Here is a 21,592-nt window from a genome sequence, read left to right on the forward strand (position 1 = left end):
TCATGACCTGAGCTGAAATCAAGAGTTGGACGCTCAACAGACTGAGCCACCCAGGTGCCCCCAAAACAAAATCTTTAAAAAAAAGTACTCTTTTTTTGTCCTTTTGTCACTGCCCTTTTGTCATTACATTTGATCTTATTCAAGAGTGATCTGCCCAACTTCTAAATTATACACAACTACCATGCTCAGTAAGGGAGAGGAAACATGTTCTGGCAGGCAAGTCTCAGGCTCAGCCTTTATAATAATAAAGATTGGAATCTGAAAATAATGGTCTCAATGTTGTCTAAAAGAGCTTGACAGACTACCTCTGGCTCTAGGTGATTTCTGGGGGGCGCTGAGGGAGTATGGGCATGGCATTAGCAGCAGCATCTATAGTGAGATAATGTGTTTGTCATAGTAGCAAAAGAAAAGTCTTCCCAGTTAAAAAGAAGAAACAGTATTTCCAAGGAGATGAGATGAGTAGAATCAAATCAGAAACCTGGAGTCATCTTTCACATTACCCTCTTCCTCCCATCCCCCACCTTTCCTCCCTATCTCATCAATTTGATTACGTTAACCATCTTTTCCTTCTCTCTTCTCCACACTACCTGAAAGGAGGCATTTCACATTTCTTGCTTGAATTATCATGGCAGTCTCCTAACTGGCCTTCCTGCCAGTCTTACTTTCTTGTTTCACGCTGACTCCCACGCAACCCATTCATTAGGGACTCTCAGAATGCTTTTTCTAAAACCCAACTGTGATGCAATCATCCCTTACTTCACTACTTCAAATACTTCAATGATTCACCATTTATTTCTGGGTAAAATTAAAATTAAAGATTCTTCATGATCTAGCCCTGTTTACTTCTCCAACCCTGTATCTGCCTCACTCTCAACTCCAGATATAAGAAACTTTCTTTGGTGCCTCATATACACCACACTTTCTCACTGTTCAGTGCCATTTTCCATGCTCTTCCCTACCTTTCATTATCTAGAATTACTAGTTTTCATTCAGGAATTCAAAGATATTTACCTTTCACTATTGGTTCACATCAGTGATCAAATAACGTATCTGTAAATCTCTTAAAACTTACCACTTGTGGGGCGCCTGGGTGGCTCAGTCAGTTAAGCATCCAACTCTTGATTTTAGCTCAGGTCATGATCTCAGAGTCATGGGATTGAGCCCCACCTCGGGCTCTGCACTTCAGCACAGAGTCTGCTGGAGTTTGTCTCCCTCTCCCTCTCTCTCTCTGCACCTCTACCTGCTCACTCTCTGTCTTCCTCTCTCTCTCCCTCTCTCTCTAAAATAAATAAATAAACTCTAAAAAAAAAAAAAAACCTTAGCACTTGTGGGGCACCTGGGTGGCTCAGTTGGTTAAGCATCCAACTTTTGATTTCTACTCAGGTCATTATCTCAGGGTCATGAGATGGAGCCCTGAATCGAGCCCCGTGTGAGTCTGAGCTGGATGTGGAGCTTACTTAAGATTCTCTCTCTCCCTCTGCCCCTCCCCCTCCCTCTGCCCCTCCCCCTCAATACACACACACTCTCTCTCTCTCTCTAAAAACAAAAACAAAAACTTACCACTTGCATTATAAATGCATAAATTATATATTTGCTTTCTGTCTTACAAATGAGACTAGTATTCTTGATAATCAGATTCTGACCATCTGCATTCTTTTTTTTAATAAAGATTTTATTTATTTATTTGACAGAGAGAGAGACAGTGAGAGTGGGAACACAAGCAGGAGGATTGGGAAAGGGAGAAGCAGGCTTCCCACTGCAGGGAGCTGGGGGCTCAATCCCAGGACCCAGGGATCATGACCTGAGCCGAAGGCAGACAGACGCTTAACGACTGAGCCACCCAGGTGCCCCTTGGCCATCTGCATTCTTAACAAGTACCCAAGGTAATTAATGTTCCCACTGAAATCTAAAAATCATTTTATTATAGTAAGAGCTTCCTAAGAGGAAAACCTTTTTCTCTGTAATTCTAGTGTCTGACATAGCACCTAGCATGTAGTTGGTATTCAGTAAGTAACTTTTTTTTTAAGATTTTATTTATCTGTCAGAAAGAGAGAGAGAGAGGCTGGCAGAGGGAGAAGCAGGCTCTATGAGGCCAGCATTACCCTGATACCAAAAGCAGATAAAGTCACTACAAAAAAGAAAACTACAGACCAGTATCTCTGATGAACATAGATGCAAAGATCCTCAACAAAACACTAACCAACTGCATGTAACAATATATTTTAAAGGGCGCCTGGGTGGCTCAGTTGGTTAAGCGACTGCCTTCGGCTCAGGTCATGATCCTGGAGTCCTGGGATCGAGTCCCGCATCGGGCTCCCTGCTCAGCGGGGAATCTGCTTCTCCCTCTGACCCTCTCCCCTCTCATGTGCTCTCTATCTCATTCTCTCTCTCCCAAATAAATAAAATCTTTAAAAAAAAAATCATTCACCATGATCAAGTGGAATTTATTCCTGGAATGCAAGCATGGTTCAATACACAACTACCATGCTCAGTAAGGGAGAGCAAGGAGCCCGATGCAAGGACTCAATTCCAGGACCCTGGGATCATGACCTGAGCCTAACCAGACACTTAACCGACTGAGCCACCCAGGTGTCCCTCAGTAAGTAACTCTTGAATTAATACAAGTGTTTAAGTTTTGAGTATTTCTACCCTTTCACAGAGATTTTATCAGGTTGCCACCTATGGTAATAAGACTCATTTAAAAATTATTCCCTGTGCCAATGGTATTGGAAATTGGAAATCTCCTTGGTGATCTGCCAGTCCTCCAGCTAAGTGACTATTAAATCTGACAGTTGTTCTATTTTTTTCACCCTTGATGGCCTTTAAACCTTTTCTATGAGAAGTATTTAGTCTTATTGGTTTTGTTAAGGAGTCTAGAAGAATGGTTCTCAAACTTAAATATACTGGAAAGACCTGGAGAGCTTGTTAAAAATAGAGATGACTGAACCCCAATTGCATAGATTCTAATTCAGTATTTAAGAGAGGAAAAGCAAGGGTCTCTATTTTTAATAAGATCTTAGAGAGAAAATTACCTCTGTAAAAAATAGATCTACAGGGCACCTGGGTGGCTCAGTCGTTAAGCGTGTGCCTTCGGCTCAGGTCATGATCCCAGGGTCCTGGGTTCAAGCCCCGCATCGGGCTCCCTGCTCCACGGGAAGCCTGCTTCTCCTTCTCCCACTCCCCCTGCTTGTGTTCCCTCTCTCGTTGTGTCTCTTTCTGTCAAATAAATAAATAAAATCTTTAAAAAAAATAGATCTACATATTCTATAAATATAGAAAAGGTTGGCATTTCTACAAACTGGTAGACACTTATGTTTTATTTCCTCTAAAGAAATACTGTGGTCTGTTTTGAAAGAAATTACCAGCACACTTTACAAATAGCTCTTGAAGTTTAGCATTGCTGTATTTTGCCTTGATTGGCTTGTCCAGTAACTTAATGTATTTAAAAGGAAATCCAATGTCTACTTTTCTTCTTTTGCTCTTGGTAGATATAAAGATAGATTGCAAACTTATCGAAGTTAGCCAAGGAATTTGGAGCATAATCATACAGTTTGGCTCATGTGTGCCCACATGACACTCTTCCGGTGCACAACCTTATTACTAGATGACAAAATCAAATCTTACTCTAAACTTTGAATCTATTCTTATTTTCCATAACAACCACAGCAGGATCTGTTGTAACCTGAACCCATGATAACAACTGGGGGAGAGGGTGCTTTAGGATGAGGATGAGTATGCACAGTAATACATCTTCCTTCTCCTTACCTCTTGTACACTGCCCAGGAGTGGCATGGTGATCATAGCCATGGAACCATTTTCAGAATAGAAGATTTATCATTTAATACAGGGATCGATCATAAACTGAGTCTATCTGTCCCTCTGTCTTGTTTATTGCCTCCCCTCTCGACTTTTATATTTACCCCAAAAGATGCCATGAAAAGACATCCTTTATCTTATTTGTCCCAGGCTGGGATGGATTCCATCATGTCACTCTCTTGACCAACGATGAGAAAGGAGCGCTACTCTGCTAAATTCAGCATAAGCCATTATGGTCCTCAGAGTGCAAAAAGTGGAGTCAGAATACTCAGAATCTTTTTAAAGTTTGTTTTTGATGATACCTGGGTACATGATGATCTGAAAATCCAAGGGGAACCTGGGAGAATCCCTATCACAGCCAGGTGAAGTCAGAATATCTTTATGAACTATAGTCTCTCATGCTGTTATTAGAAATGAAATAGTTCTATAATACAGGAGAGCAATCCTGTTTTACAGACTGTAAAAATATACCAATACAGAAAATAGATAATATCTGTGGATTTTCTCTTTATCTATACTGTGAATAAAATTCTGATGGATTTTTAAGTATAATTGTTACACATTTAAATGTCAAAGTTTTTTGGATTAGAGTTTTATAGAAATACATTTCTTATTTTATAATCAAAGTCAATGATAAAATAATATTTTATTTAATGGAATTTTTTCAAAACCAGTTTTGCTGTAGTGGAGCTATTTAATAAAAGCAAAGGATTTTGGTATAGGATCCTAGCTTTAGACCATGTGTAATATATACCCATTTATTTTATGTTGTACTTTAAAAAAATTTGATATGAACTATTAATGTGATCACTTGATTTTATGATTTGGTTTAGGCTGTTTAACAATTTCTTCAGTGAAACGTTGTCTTTTACATATATTTTCTCCAATTATGACATCTTTGCCTGTTCTAATTCATATCCTACTGAGCTTAATAAATAGGGAATATAACCTGAAAAGAAAAAAGGAGTGGCCAAGTCCGAAACCTTAATTTGAAAAAATGTATTAATAATTGCTTTCTAAAAATGAATGCTTTTTTATTTAGCGCCGCATAAAGTATTAGTGGAAACTTTATGAGAAAAAATTGTTTTACTGAATTTCTTCAGTTAAGCCACTAGATGGCAATATCTTTGTTTCTTTGTGATTCCCCTAGACAGGGTTCTTGAAGAAAACACTAGCGTATGTTTTAAAGGTCTGACCTCAGCTACCAAATTGCTGGTCCTAAATTTTATTTTATTTTTAAGATTTTATTTATTTATTTATTTATTTGACAGAGACAGCGAGAGAGGGAACACAAGCAGGGGGAGTGGGAGAGGGAGAAGCAGGTTTCCCGCTGAGTAGGGAGCCCGATGCGAGGCTTGAACCCAGGACCCTGGGATCATAACCTGAGCTGAAGGCAGACGTTTAACGACTGAGCCACCCAGGCACCTCTCTGTTCCTAAATTTTAAAGAAAGAAAACTACAGAGGAGAAAACCCTAGTCCAGTTAAAGAGTACTTTATTGTGTTTGGGTTATAGTTAATTAACATCCTTCCCTAATAACCAGAGAAGTCCCTGAGTCACTCAGGTGGGAAAGGATCGGCTTCACTTTGGAGCCAATGAACTTTCAAGATTCTAGGCTTGTAAGGAGACCGGGTACAGAAAGACACCACTGAAACAGCACACTCGAATCTATTTTCATTACTTTCCACTACTTTTTTTTCATTTCTCACCTACTTTCACCATCTCTAAAATCTTCTTCCTCTTTGTGTATTAAAAAACACAGCCAAGGGTGGAAGGAAGGATGTGAGGCAGATAAGCCTTCTGGGAGAGATTCCTTTACCAGAGATAATTTTACATACTGCATGCAAAAACTATAGTCATTATATTCAAAATATTCTTTTTATCTCAAGATTATTACCACTAATTTCTCTGTAAATTAAGTTTACATATTTAATAACCTGTCTGAGTTTCTTTTTTATTTGGAACTACTGAAATAAAATAAAGTGTTGGGTATTTAACTGCTAAGGTGTAATGTTCAAAAAGAAACAAATACTTTTTAGTCCATGTAAATATAAAATCAACACATGTGAAAGATTTTTTTAAGATTTATTTATTTATTTTAGAGAGAAAGAAACTGGTTAATAAGCTATAGGGCAATAAAATTTAATACTTGTAATCTTTTCTACAAGAAGAAATACATTTTATATTTATAAGACAAAATAAATTTATTTATTTGCATTGCCATTTGCAAGAATTACCTGCATTACTATTAGTTTTGTATAAGTGAATTTCTACTGTATTGAAATGTAAAATAGCCTCATCAGTAGAAAATGATCAAAGATACAAAACTTTATATAATCAGATAATCTCCAGAAGATCTGCAAAACTCAGTAATCTCTTCTGTTCCTTTCCAAGTAATCAACAATTTTTCCTAACATTACCATTTTTAAAAATAGTTGTGTTGTGGGATGAGCAATATAATTAAAGAGCCATAATATTCCATGTGCTGAAATATTAGGGCAAACCACAAGGAGGCTTTTTTTTTTTTTTTTGGCACTAGATTTCCTGCACAAATGGTTACAAGGACCAATGATTAAATCAGGAATGCTGTCATTAAGATTTGGAATAAACCCATTAGCAGACAATGGATTTCCTTAATTCTAGAAGTAGATGTCAGAGGAAGAGAGCAAAGAATTGTTCCTAAATTAAAGGAGAACACAAATGACTTATTTCTGACTTGGCTCACTATTTTAAGTGTGATGTGGTGCCACAAAATATTCTCAAATGTGGAAATGTGTCCCAATTCCTCCAGAGATTAGATTTGGAAAAAAGTAAGAGAATACAGTACATCTAATGAACAAAGTAAAAAAGATTAGGTTTGCAAACACAAATGCCTATAAGGACAAGGCAGATAGAAATGAGTAAAGTGGAGGGGGGTTATAAAACAGCCAACAATAGGGGAACTATGACAGATTGGGAAGCTCGTGCACCATCTAAAGAGAGACTACGATTGGGGTCCAATAATCGGAGCTATATGGAAACACAAATCCCAAAAGGCAGATTTTCAGCTTTTTGAAGAGAAACAAGAAAACCAAATTGTTATATGGATTCTCCTGGGTTTTTTTAGATGCTGACTACTTAACCCACAAATATATAAGTAAACAAATACACTCATACATAAATAAAAATGATGTGTTTTTTTCTTCCTCCCCCCAAAAACTTTCCCTAAGAAAATTTTCTAGAATCTCTCTCCCATTTGAAGTCTGTTGAAGGGGCAAGTACTGAGAAGTAAGAATGTGATTGGAGAAGTAGTGGCAAGAATTGAACTGCAGTGATATGCAGGTAAACAATAAATATGTGTAAACTGCATACCTGTGAGCCAACTGGGAGACAATGGAAATGGGTTCCTTTGGGGGCTTGGACTTTTCATAACTTAGGAAAAACTTGAGCATCAAAGATCAGTTATATCACTTCTTCCAGCCCCAGTGCTGCAGTGCTGAGTTCACTGAACGGAATCTATAAATATTTGTGAGTTGTCATTCAGAGTGGAAGGATCAATATAACAACATTAATTTTTTTCAACTTTTTTTGTAACTCAGATTCTGTGTGTGTGTGTGTGTGTTTGTGTGTATGTACACTGTCTTAATTCCTTAAAATCAGTGGGGAAGGGAAGGTGTGAATGAATTTTTAGTAGATTCCAGAATGGAACTGGGGATATATTATCACCATAGCCTGCTTTACTCCTTTATCCCCTAAGGATGTCACAAAACTGTAAATAATGTGTATTTTTTTTTCAAGATTTTATTTATTTATTTGACAGCAAGAGAGGGAATACAAGCAGGGAGAGTGGAAGAGGGAGAAGCAAGCCTCCCGCTGAGCAGGGAGCCCAATGCGGGGCTCAATCTCAGGACCCTGGGATCATGACCTGAGCCGAAGGCAGATGCTTAATGACTGAGCCATCCAGGAGCCTCAATAATGTATATTTTAACTGGCCACGACCTCTGTAAGAGCTTATACTAGGTCTCCACCACCACCATAGCCTATTGGTCCACCTGGAGACACCTGACCTAAACTGAACCAATCAGATTATTTTTCTTGAGACTTTTGAATACAGATACTGAGCCAGTGGGTGAGAAGATGCTAAATACTTAACTGAAAGGTCAGGGAAAGACCTATAAAGAACAGCAAATCAAAGCTAAGCACAAGGTAATTTATGGGGGAGCAGAGATGCCACAAGTCAACCCAGAAGCACAGAGAGAAGCAGAAGCCAGATGAAAAGAAAATTTGGGTTTTTGAAATGGCCAGTTTTCTCCTTTAGATAATCCAGTCTTTATTGATGCTATTTGAGTGTGTATTTGCTACAACCACACAATTCATAATCTCTGTCTACTAGTTGTGGTACCACCAGATGCAGGAAACTTGTCCTTGGCAGACTGGAGAGACCTTGTTAATGTGACCTGAGAACATAGTGTGGTCTCCATGGTGATTCTCACAGCAGATTCCCCAGTGCTTTTTATCCACAACTCTGAAGGTTAAATTAAAATGTTGCTAAAAAGAAATGAAACAGAACCTCAGAGTTGAATTGAGTTTTCCATGGCACTGACATGTCCTATGTAATTCTCTCAACATACATGTATTTCTATTAAAAATATCAAACTCTTGGTGACTGCTAGGCCTACATTTCAAGGTTGTAATTTTTACAGTTTTAGCTATAAGAAACATCATTTTATTTTTTAAAAATTAGTCCATTTTATTGTCTACTTAATAGTCAGGCATTTCAAAAGCTTTAAATAGCCTATATAGCTCAATGGAAACAAATCACCTCAATATAAATGTGTTCTTCTTGATTCCTTGACCAATGATTCAGTTACTTTTTTTTCTTTTCCTCATTGTATCTCATTTTTTTTACAATAGCTTACCATAATAACTCTCTGACTTGATAATATAGAACACATTTCCAATATTTTTATTTGTGTATTCATTCATTTATTCTCACAGTGTTTAGCTTTGTATGAGGTATCTTGTAGGTATTAAATAAATAAGAATTAAAATAAATGATAAAGGATGCATACATAAGCCTAAAACAGTTTTTTTCTAAGTTTTATTTATTTAAGTAATATCTACACCTCATGTGGGGTTTAAACTCATCACCCTGAGATCCAGAGTCATATACTCTTCCAACTGAGCCAGCTGGACACCCCTAAAACAGTTTTTTGTAACATTTTTTCAAGTCTTTTACTAGCAAGTAGCTTTATAATTATATCTAACTATACCAACTATGTGGACAATTATGTTATACATGACTAAATTTCATTATATTATTATATATTATATATATTATATTATTTTGCTGTGTACAGTAATAAGAACAAATAAACTCTTCAACTTCTCTACCTCTAGTAACAAGCTTCACTGGACATTAGTTTTAACTATCAGTAAAATGTATAAGTATTAAATGATATTGAGCTGGAAAGTACTATTGAAATCAGTGTTTTAGGGAAATTATTCTAATGGTAGTGCTTAGGATTGGTTATTAATATCAACAGTACACATAAGAATCCAATCATTTGGAATAATTAGGCTTACCACCTTGAATAATTCTAGCTTACCCAAAGATTGGCCTGAAATAGTCTTCTGTTGGATTCCTCAGTTATTCATTTGCTATATTACTGAGAGCCTACCTTGAACATCTTTGTCATATCCAAAGAGCAACAAGGGAGCAAAGGAACAGGAATTGAGTGAACTGGGGTAGAGTGGTAAAAGAGATTGGAGCGGTAAGTGGGTAGATTGGTAACGTCTTATAAAACGATATAGGTCATCATTAGGATTTAACTTTTATTTGGGATGAGGGGAAGAAAATTGTTGAAGGTTTTGGGCAGAGGAGTGATATGATCCACCTTATGAATATTAAAAGGTCACTTGGGATCCTTGTTGAGAATACACTGTGGGGAGCTAAGGGAGGAGAAGAGAGACCAATAAGAATTTGGTTATTGCAGTAATTCAGGTGACATTTGATAGGAGCTGGGGCCAGGGTAATAGTAGTGGAGATAGTGAGAGATACTCAAATTGTGAATTTGAATTAGATTTTTGAAGGCAGAACTAATAGGACATGTTATAAGTGGCATATATCAGTTAGGAATTGTGTTTGGTAATTAAGGACAGAAATATACCTAAAGTGTTTATTTTTTAATGTAAAATCATTCCAGAAGTAGGCCATGCAGTGATGAAATGGTACTTCTCTACAGTTATCAGGAACTCAAGTTCCTTCTCATTTTCTGCTTTACCATTGTTACACCATAGTTTTGTTTTTCAAGGGCATAGGTGACTGAGAAGTCCATTCATTAGGTCCTTTTTCATGACTGGAGAAAAGAGAAAGGAGGAGAAGCCAAAAATGTCTTCTTCTCAGCTAAGCTGAACCTTTTAAGCAACCTTTCCAGAAGTACTACACAACATTTTGACTTAAAACATTTTTAGCTAGAATTTAGTCACAAGGCCACACTTCCCTACAAGGAATGTATGGGAAATGTCGTCTTTCAGGTAAGAACATTATTACTGCCCCCCAAAAACCCTGCTGTTCTGTTACTAAGGAAAATAGGAAGAATGGATACTGTTGCCAACTAGCACCCTCTGCCATATGGATATGAGATAAATTGAAAGGTCAAGGTTGACCAGAAGGAAAAGACTTTAATCCTTTCTATGCCAGGGCCCCTTTAGCTCTCCAATGAAGCTTATGACCTGCCCCCTCAGAACGGTTTTAAGTGTATGAAGTGAAATAATAAGATTAAAAAGGAAATCAATTGTATTGAAATATCATTATCAAAATAATAAAATATTGGTGATAAATATATGTGCTTCTTTATAGTTGTTCCTGTAACTCAAAGCGGTGATAAATATTAAAGATATTTTGAGATCTCTGCAACAACTATAATGTAACATAAAAATATCTGTGATTTTTGTTGGTGACAAAGTAACAGATACTACTAACACTATTGTGTTTTATTGTCTGTAACAATAATCAAGGAAATAATATCAGTTACACATTAGTGGCATGATAGATAAAATCTTCCCATTCAAGTTTATAGACTCCTTGATCCCTTGAACCTTCATTAATCCAAAGATAAGGACCACTTTTCAAAAGATTTCAGTCTGTGCGACTGGAAGGACATAGATGCAATTATTGAGGTTTGAGAGAAAAAAAATCCAGAGTTCATTTTTGGATATTTTGAATTTGGGATGTCTATGTTATTAGATAGGATTGGATTCAGTAAAAGTAATAGAAAAATCCAAACCACCAGTGGCTTAAATAACATAAACACATAAAAGCCTGACATAGACAATCCAGAGTTGGCATGATGGTCCCATAGTGTCAATACCCAGGATCCTTCTGTCTTGTTGCTCCACCATGTATTTTTCAGTTCCCAAGTTCCATCTATGGTACAAGATGGTTTTGGGGCCTGCAGTCATTGTATCCATTTTATTTTTTTTTTCCCATTTTGGCCTTTATTAATAAAGGAGAAAACTAAACTCAAGGCAACTGCTTTGTTCTTGCATCTGATCTGACCATATACAGAAGGGTTCTCTTTATAAGCACTTAACTTTCAGTATACAGACAGGTTCCATCAAAAGTGGGATACTGTAATATCTAATAAGGTTAGGTAAATGAAATTAAAAGGAGAACAAATTAAATATGAAAAATCACAGAAATCTCCCCCTCAAATATCAGGGGCTTCCTATGACAGTCTTCAATGTGCTCATCGAGATCAATCATATTGCACAACCCCCAAAGGAAAAAACTGAGGGAACTCATGAGTAATTTTCACAGCTTCATTGTATAGTCCAAGATCAAAAGGATGGTTATCTTCTTTAAACTGGACAAATGATGCACACATAATGGTTGCCTTGGCCGTTACTCTTCCAACTACTTCCACGATTCCAGAGATTTCTTCTTCAAGGGGCTCCATCAACTCAATGGTTCCATTTTTGCCTTCTCCATCTGAAAGAATAAACATTTTTCCAGTAGGATGAATCTTTTCCAGCCTCCCTACGAAGCAGACCGGCCGGTCGATGAACTGAGCTAGCATGCTGGCGTTGACGCGCGACCTGGGCAACTCCATGACATCCACCATGGTTGCGGTGCGAGACCCATTGTATCCATTTTAAATGCCTATAGCAGAATTCTTGCATGCAATGAGTGTTTGTTGAGTAAACATGGTAGAAATACAAGTGCAAGCATCTTCCTAGAAGTAACAGCGTGAGTTTTAAGAGGGGGCAAGATTTTTAAGAGAGAATAGCTGTATGTGTGTATGTGTGTATAAAAGCATATATTTTTGAGATTTTTTTCTTAAAAATCCAATTTGATACCTAAAAGCATATGTGTATGTGTGTGTCTACATTCATATGCACCACACACACGCATGTAGAAGGCCCACATTTAAAAGAGCTCTACACTTGGTTTAATGCTCTGCCATTGCCATCTTGCAATTCTTCATAATTTCTGAACAGGAAGCCCCACAAATTATATAGGTGGTTCTGTGAACAAGCTTTTTATTTGATTTTTATTTGACTTGGAACCTTAGATCAGTCTTCACATTGTACTTTGTCTGCTGGAGAAAACGAAGCCATGATAAAATGGAGCGAATGGTCCTGGAATCAGGAGTGAGTTGATAAAATTGCAAGTTTTAGCTCCCACGAAAAGTCTTAGTTCCCATCAAATAACATACATTTAACATAACATATAGAATTATTCCACATAAGCCGTACAGGTACCTAAATAACCACATATTGTGACTTGATGGAATCTAGAATAATACTGCTTTACTGTATTCACTGTATTTACTGTAATTCAAAAGAAAGAAATTCAACTCCCTTGCTTGTCAGAAAAGGCCCTTAAGTGAAATTCCAAGTCCTGAGACTATTCTGTCTATGGTGGTTGGATGACAGCAAGAAACAAAGTTAAAAAAGAACTTGGGTAGTAAGACAAAGAGGCTGGTGGCAGATAAGAATTGAAAAAAAGAAAGAAAGAAATAGAGGATCTTGAGAGATATTATCATCAGGGATGCAGCTGGCTGTTCTAGTTGCATTCATCAGCTACCCTTCCATCAATCAAACATAAGCAGCTCTTCGTCCTCTAAACCAGCCAAAGTGACTGCCCCTAGCAGTTATGAAGTGCGGTTGGAGAACTGGTTTGGACTACGTCTAAGTACAGAAGAGGAGTGGAGCACCTGGTGGCTTGGTGGGTTAAGCATCCGACTCTTGATTTCCGCTGAGGTCAGGATCTCATGGTGGTGAGATTGGGCTCTGCACTCAGTGGGGAGTCTGCTTCTCTCCTCCCTCTCTCTCTGGCCTGGACCCCCCCAATTTGTGTGTTCTTTCTCTCTCTCTATTTAAAATAAATAATTAATTAATTAATTAATTAATTAATTAATTAATTAAATCTTTAAGAAAAAAATGGAAGAGGAGAGACTGACCAACTTATCATTTGTTGCAACTGGATTTTTTTAATTTAAAATATTTTGATTACTCCACTCCAAAAGACTCTGATTATCTTGGAAAGGGTGGGGGAAATAATATGGGTTAACAAATGTATTACTTAAAGTTACCTAAGTTGACACTCAAAATATAAATATAATAATATTTCTAGCAGTAGTTCTTAATCCATCCTCCAAGCATCACATTAACCAATGAAACTTTTAAGCACTGAGATAACCAGGCTTTTAAAATTATAGATCCCCAGATATACTGTTTAATTGGTTTATGTACATCCCAGGCATTCATATTTTTAAAAACTCCTACGTGATTCAGATGTTCAGTCAAGGCTGAGAATTGTTATTTCTCTCTCTTCTATATAAAGAAATTAAAATATCAATCTACTTTTTTTCCTACCACTCAAATACCTCTGGATTATTTTTTATTGTTTGTTGTTTTGTTTTGTTTTGTTTTGTTTTGAAGTTGGATGTTAGGTCTGGGATTGTCTGACTTAAACTTTAGAGTTAATGGCAGACCTGTAATTCACTTTTGGTGAGTCCTGGGATTACCTAAGAAAGATAGGCAGTCACTTGCAGAACAACTGCAGAAATGAGTATGCGTTGAGCTGATTCACATGGTTTTATTTTTATTTTTATTTTTTAAGATTTTATTTATTTATTTATTTATTTATTTATTTGAGAGAGAGAACACAAGCAGGGGTGAGAGGCAGAGGGAGAAGCAGACTCCCCTCTGAGCAGGGAGCCCGATGTGGGGCTGGATCCCAGGACCCTGAGATCAGGCCCCAGTCAAAGGCAGAGGCTTAACTGACTTAGCCATGCAGCACCCCTGATTCACATGATTTTAAAGAAGGCTTATGCAGCATAGCATGCTCCAGGGTGAATAGCAGCAGGACTTTATTTAATAACGGTGAATGGACTTTCCTGCAGTGCAGGGAAAGCCACGAATTGATGCAATAAAAGTTCAGCTAACTGGACACCCTGGGAAATAAAAGCATTCTGGGCAGCTTTCTGGATAACTGGATGATCTTTCCTTTAAGCTTCAAAACCTACTTTAACCATTTGGGATATAAATAGTTGTAAATTGTGTTATATATTTGCTGTTTTTCTAAGAAATTTCTTGAATATAATTTAATCTTTTCTTGATAATATAGAGTCTTTATCATTATCAACTATTATAGAGTAATCCATCAAGAAATTGTAGTGGAAACTGGAAGTGGTGAAGTGAGGTAGATTATCCAAGGTCAATAGAACTTGACTTTCTAATTTGAGGGCCCAGACTTATTCTATTCTTGGCTGTTAAAAGATAAAGTGAGGCATATTAAAATTTTTAAGCGTTTATTTGAGCAAAAATCAATTCCAGTAAAGCAGCATCCAATCTAGTAGATAGAAAGGAGCTTTGAGGAGCCATACAAAATGAAACACTTTTATAACCAGAAGGGTGTGGGAACAAGGAAGTTATACTAGGCAAAAAAACAGATTCGTTATTCCAAAGTTACTTTTCTTTAGTCGATGGCAGTGGTCTCAGGGAAATTACCTAACTAGTACTGATCAGGCAATTCCTGATTGACTGATTTAAGTAACATTTCTGGGAAAACCAAAACTGTAATTAGGTTAAGTCTCAGTTTGTTGACATGGGGCTTAGCATAAGTGACTCCATTTTCAACCTGTTGTCTTGTTTTTAACATGGCCCAGAGCCGTGATCACACAGGATTAAACTTATAAGATGTTTATTGGTGGGGAAAGATGGTGCAAGAATTCCAAATTTGTAATTATGACTCTCCCACATTTTTCAATATCACTGGAAATATTGGTGTTATGAAAACTAGCACATTTTTCCTAATTTTCAAGCTCCAAGGGAAGCCAAATGAAAATTAGAAATAAATTTATAGATTTATCTTGAGAAATCTCTGTAACTGAGACTCAAAATTAGTCATCAAAGTGAAAGTTCTCTCTGTTTTGGGGGAGTATACAATAATGGTTAAGAGTGTGGATTTTGGAACCAAACTGCCTAGATTTTAATCCTAGTTCATTTATCTATAAACTCTGTTTATAGATATCTGCTAAGAAAGGTGTGGAGGGAGGCAAACTATTAATTGTACCTGCTTTATAGTATGTTGTTGTGAGGAGCAAATAATGTAAGTGAAACAAAACAGTGTTAGGCATATAAAAAGTGTTGTAAAGCAGGCCAATACGAGAATAAGTCATATTAAAGTATGATTTTTCAGAGATGGTTAGAAATCATGGCTCTGAGGGCACCTGGGTGGCTCAGTTGGTTAAGTGACTGCCTTTGGCTCAGGTCATGATCCTGGAGTCCTGGGATCGAGTCCCACATTGGGCTCCCTGCTCTGCAGGGAGTCTGCTTCTCCCTCTGACCCTCTTCCCTCTCGTGCTCTCTATCTCTCATTCTCTCTCTCTCAAATAAATAAAATCTTTAAAAAAAAAGAAATCATAGCTCTGATATAGATATAAAATGAAGATGTGTCAAAGTTTCTATTTAACTTATTCTTTTTTTTTTAAGTTTATTTATTAAAGTAATCTCTACACCCAATGTGGGGCTCGAACTCCTGACCATGAGATCAAGAGTTGCATGCTCTTCCAACTAAGCCAGCCAAGCACCCCTATTTAACTTATTCTTAATAAGAGAACCAGGAAAATGTCACAACTGGTTAAAAGGAAAAGTCAAAGAACAAAGATATCTGTAGACCAAAAATATTGAAATGAATATGTAGAGGGACATAAAACTTGCTTTTTGGCATGAAAGGGTCCTTATTCTCCTTCTACCAGAAAGAATTTATTTGCATGTCTATAGACAAGAATTTCATGCATTGTTATTTACTCTTCCAAGGTTAGGAAACCAAACCCAAGAAACTCTCTGAATGGTGTTTCAATAAACAGTACCTATTAATTTGGGAAAATCCCTCATTCTTGGAGTATCCAAAATATCCTAATGTTTCTGGTCTGCCAGGAAGCAAACTTCTTCCCACTTGTAAGTCTGGAACTGTCTTGGTCCCTCCAGGCTACTGTTACAAAAATACCATAGACTAGGTGGCTTATAAACAGCAGAAATGTATTACAATTCTGGAGGCTGTGAAGTCCAAGATCAAGACAGATTCCATGTCTGGTGAAGACCTGCTTCCTGATTCATAGACAATTGCCTTCTCACTGCATCCTTGCATGGCAGAAGGGATGAGGGAACTCTCTGGGACCTCTTTTGTATGGGCATTAATCCCATTCATATAGATTCTGCCCTCATGACCTAATCACCTCCCCAGGTTTCCATCTCCAAATACCAGCATGTTAGGGATTACGTTTCAACATATAAATTTTGGGGGACCCAAAGTTCAGTCTATAGCAGAGACTCTGTAAGTCAGACAACGGCCAGCTTTCCAGAATGGACTCAGTAGGCAGTGGGTGCATAAGTAAGATCAGTTTTATTTCCCGAAAAGTAGCCTATAATATCTGGTTAAATGAGTACCATTCTTAAATATGACATTGTAGGCACAGCCTTGCTTCTATTAATGATTTTTCCAATTATAGCCGAGCAAAAAGGGGGACAGATTCTCACTGAAACCATGCAAATAACTTTAGTACCTTGCAAAATAAGTATATCATTAAAAGTGTCTGAATGTTGGGGCTGGGGCTGGTCAATGAGAAGCTGACACCTTTTTTAAATGTTTTCAGTTTACAAAAAGTTTAGTAAATTGCTGTGGACTACAGATAGCTTAAGAAGGAAAGGCAAGGGCTTCTTTATATATCTAGAAAATAGAACATTAAGACAATATCAATGGGATGCCTGGGTGGCTCGTTTGGTTAAGTGTCTGCCTTTGGCTCAGGTCATGATCCCAGGGTCCTGGGATCCAGTCCCACATCAGGCTCCTTGAGCCTGTTTCTCCCTCTGTCTGCCACTCCCCCTGCTTGTGCTCTCTCTCTCTCTCTCTCTCTGACAAGTAAGTAAATAAAATCTTAAAACTAAATAAACAAACAAACAAATAAATAAAATAAAAGGACCCAAAAAAGTACTTTAAAAAAAGACAGTATCAACAATATTTTAAACAAATAACCACAATAAAAATTTCCCTTATCAGTTTATTCAGTACTATGTAAGAAATTCTTTTTCACTAGATCTTGAGATGGCAGTCTTGTGAAGCCATCTGCTTCTCAACTAAAGGGTTTAGAATCCTGACTGCAGCCCCCAGTATGCTCTGAAAGTTGTCTTAAGTGATATCATGAAAAGCCTATACCCAAGAGCCTGTTCTTTGAAGTGTCAATAGTTTGAAGTAGCTGGCACATTCCTTTTCCACTGGGCCCTGAAATGATTCTTTTTGGTTAAATACCCACACTCAGACCTGTAGCTGATTGTAGATTGCTTCAGGCAAGCATAAGAATAAAAGAAAACTGCCCATAGATGAGAGAGACTTAAAATGGCTATGACTAATTTATTACTAATAATTTTCAAATTTAAAAGGTCTAATGAGAGTTCATAATAAGATTAATGTAACTGACAAAGAAATTGGTTGTTTTTATGGCATGTAAACCAAATAAAGCCATTTCAAAAAAAAAAAAAGACAAAATGTCTTTAAGGACAATAATTAAGCCTGTTTTCAAAGAGGTCAGTGAGGGGCACGTGGGCTGCTCAGTTGGTTAAGCATCTGCCTTCGGCTCAGGTCATGATCCCAGGGTCCTGGGATCAAGCCCTGCATCAGTCTCCCTTCTCAGCGGGGGGTCTGCTTCTCCCTCTCCTTCTGCCCCTCCACCCAGCTCATGCTTTCTCTATGGTGCCCTCTCTCTGATAAATAAATAAAATCTTAAAAAAAAAAAGTCTGAGTGTTTCACCTGATCCATAAAAAATAGATGATCATAGTTTTGAAAGGGAAAAAAATACTGAACTATAACATATAATCCTGAGAAATAATATACATAGTATACCAAAAATATACCAAGAATATTAAGTGACTGGATTCAGTATGTCTGGTATAGGTCCTGGACATCTATATTTATTTATATAAAACTCCATGGATAAGTCTCATATACATACCAGGTTGAAACAACTGGCCCTATGATAACTAGATTCAAATTATAAAGTAAGATTTTGGCAAGAAGCATTTAAAAACATTACTGAAATTATGACTAATAATATAGTGTTACCTTCTTTCACTAGGGCAGCATACAGCCAGGCCCCTCACAAATACAGAAAAAGTTAACAGAATTCTATTTTAATCATTTTGATCAGTGTCTAAAGTTAAAACTCATAATGGGAAACGAGGCAATGGCAAATCCCAGGAACATCCCACGAAGTATATAAAAATTTAACCTCAATGGGGCGCCTGGGTGGCTCAGTCGGTTATGCGTCTGCCTTTGGCTCAGGTCATGATCTCCGGGCCCTCTGATCGAGCCCCGCTTCGGGCTCCCTGCTCAGCGGGAAGCCTGCTTCTCCCCCTGCCTGCTGCTCCCCCTGCTTGTGCTCGTGCTCTCTCTCAAATAAATAAATAAAATCTTAAAAAAAAAAACTTAACCTCGGGAAAGCAAAGTGTCTTTTCTGATTGGACAACTCTTCTCATGCAACTCATCACAAGTAACATATCAAATGAGCCTGAGCCTGGCTCTGCCGCCTTGGCTACCCTCTGTTCCATTTAGTCTCTCATGTCCCCAACCACATAACAAATATTTCTTGAGTTCATAGCAGCATTTTTCATAATAGTCAAAAAGTAGAAACAACCCGAATGTCTATCAATGAATAAATGAGTAATCAAAATGTTGTATATATTATATGATCAAATATTATTTGGCAATGAAAAGAAATGAAATAGTGATACATGCTACAACATGAGTGAGCCCTGAAAACATTATGCTGAATGAAAGAAGTCAGACTCAAAAGACACATGCTGTGTCATTCCATTTATCTGAAATGTCTGAAATAGGCAAATCCCTAAAGACAAAAAGTAGATTAGTGGTTACCTGGGCCTGGCAGGGAGAGAAAATGCAGAGATTGCCAATAGGTACAGAGTTTCTTTTTGGGGTGATAAAAATATTCTGGAATTAGAGTGTGGGTTGGTTGCACATTTTAATGAATATACTTAAAACCACTGAATTGTATACTTTAACAGGGTGAATTTTATGGTATGTAAATTTTATCTTAATAATAAACATTTTTTTTTTAAAAGATAGTATGGAGCTAAGGCAGTCAGTGCCTCTGTCATGAGAAGACCTATGGAGAAGCATGAGAGACCTATGGAGAATTGTTTCCCACTGTTTCTATCCAAGTACATAGTATTTTTTAAAACATAGTTTTCCTTCTCTATGTTTTGAACATATATAAATTCAAATATAAGTGTTCTTATATATTTCTTATTTAAGTTTATAAATGTTTCCTTACATATTTTAGATGTATGCGTAGGTATTTAAAAATTATTCTAAGTACATATTATTATTATATTTTATATCTTTGAACTCATTTTTGTTTGTATAAAGACTATAGATTTTTTTTAAGATTTTATTTATTTGAGAGAGACAGAGAGAAAGAGAGAGAGCATGAGTGGAGGGAGGGAGAAGCAGACTCCCTGGCTGAGCAGGGAGCCCAATGTGGGGCTCAATCCCAGGACCCTGAGATCATGACCTGAGCCGAAGGCAGATGCTTAATCAACTGAGCCACCCAGGTGCCCCCAGACTATAGATTTTTTAAAGATTTTATTCTTTTAGAGCAATTTTATGTTCAAAATTGAGCAGGGGGTAGGGATTTCCCATAGGCTCCCTGCCCCCACATGGATAGCCTCCTTCATCATCAACTTCCCCATTAAGAATAGAACATTTGTTACAAGTGGTATGTCTACATTGACACATCATAATCATCCAAAGTTCACAGTCTACCTTAGGGTTTACTCTTGGTGTACACTGTATGGGCTCCACAAATGTATAATGACTTGCAACCATCATTATGTATTCTACCTATTCATCCCTTCCCCCAACCCCAGCACCCAGCAACCACAGGTCTTTTTTTTTCCTAAAGATTTACTGTATTTATTATTTTAGAGAGAGCGTGCGCACACTGAAGTGCAGTGGGGGAGAGGGAGAGAGAGAGAGAGAATCCCAGGCAGACTCCCTGCTGAGCATGGAGCCTGACTCCGGGCTTGATCTCAAGACCCTGACATGGTGACCTGAGCCAAAATCAAGAGTCAGAAGCTTAAGCGATTGAGCTACCCAGGCCCCCCACCACAGGTCTTTTTACTATCTCTAATGTTTGCCTTTTCCAGAATGTCCTATAATTAGAATCATATAGCATGTAGTCTTTACAGATTGGTATTTTTAACTTAGTAATAGGCATTTATGTTTCCTCCATATCTTTTCATGACTTGATAGCTCATTCCATCGTCTAGATGCACCACAAATATCCAATCATCTATTGAAGAACAGTTTAGTTGCTTATTTGCCATCTGTATGTCTTCTTTGATGAAGACTATAGGTTTTTAGTGTTAATTTTGTGTACTGCTATTTTGTTAAATTCTCCTACTGCTTTAAGTGTTTTTTGCATTTATTCTTTTGGTTTTTCCACAAGATGCTGGCTTTGGTGTAGAGTAGAACACTTTAGGGGCGCTTGGGTGGCTCAGTCGGTTAAGCGTCTGCCTTCAGCATGATCTCAGGGTCCAGGAATCGAGCCCCGCGTCGGGCACCCTGCTTATCTCAAATAAATAAATAAATAAAATCTTTAAAAAAATTAAAGAAATAAAAAATGAAAAAGAGTAGAACACTTTAGAGGTCTCTGTGTAGGAGAGGCAAGGAAGGGAGGCCCTGCAGTTGTGCACAACATTGTAAGGTGATTTCACCAGGGACCCCAGATTCAGTATTATTAGGTCTTTTAGGTGTCAAATATCTAAGAAAAGGATCTTTCAGTCTCTTGCCTGGAGGACAGAATTGTCACCAATAGCTGCCAACATTCTTTGAGCTAGTTTGGAAAACTGTCTGGGACTGTGAACTTTAAGTATACAAACTTTCACTGTACATAAACCTTTGCTAAATCCCTCTCTCTTCAATATAGGACCCCAGTTCAACAAGATCCATTTTCCTCTCATTAGAGATCCTGCTTTACCTTCTCCACATAATAATCCTATAGTCAGGAGCAAATTACAGTTTTGTGGGATCTGAAACATGCAATTTGGGGGCTTTGAGAGAAAGAATAAAAAATAATTTGACTTTGCAAATTAAAACAAACAAAAAAATGACCATCTGAACACATTTCTTGGGCCCCTCCCAGGCCCATGGCAAGGGCCCATGCAAGTGCTAGGCACTAAAGCTACAGATTACTTAACTTCAGGGTAAATC

At 37.4% G+C, this 21,592-nt stretch overlaps 2 protein-coding genes across 2 annotated transcripts in view; one reads left to right on the forward strand and one right to left on the reverse strand.

Moving 5' to 3' along the window:
* Window positions 1-21,592, forward strand: part of POLR3G (RNA polymerase III subunit G) — a 100,685-nt gene that overhangs the window by 20,280 nt on the left and 58,813 nt on the right. The gene's annotated exons all lie outside the window — the stretch shown is intronic.
* On the reverse strand, window positions 11,278-11,931 carry LOC112819668 (replication protein A 14 kDa subunit). Its single transcript, XM_025866597.2, has one exon. The coding sequence runs from the start codon at window positions 11,918-11,920 to the stop codon at window positions 11,555-11,557; it is 366 nt and encodes a 121-aa protein (XP_025722382.1). The 5' UTR covers window positions 11,921-11,931; the 3' UTR covers window positions 11,278-11,554.

Source organism: Callorhinus ursinus, unplaced genomic scaffold (assembly GCF_003265705.2).
Source record: "Callorhinus ursinus isolate GAN/ISIS: 27379988/994484 unplaced genomic scaffold, GSC_fseal_2.0 scaffold3, whole genome shotgun sequence".
Lineage (NCBI taxonomy): Eukaryota > Metazoa > Chordata > Mammalia > Carnivora > Otariidae > Callorhinus > Callorhinus ursinus.

Excerpts from the sequence above, each read along its gene's own strand:
- LOC112819668 (XM_025866597.2), bottom strand. The coding sequence starts at position 11,920 with ATGGTGGATGTCATGGAGTTGCCCAGGTCGCGCGTCAACGCCAGCATG.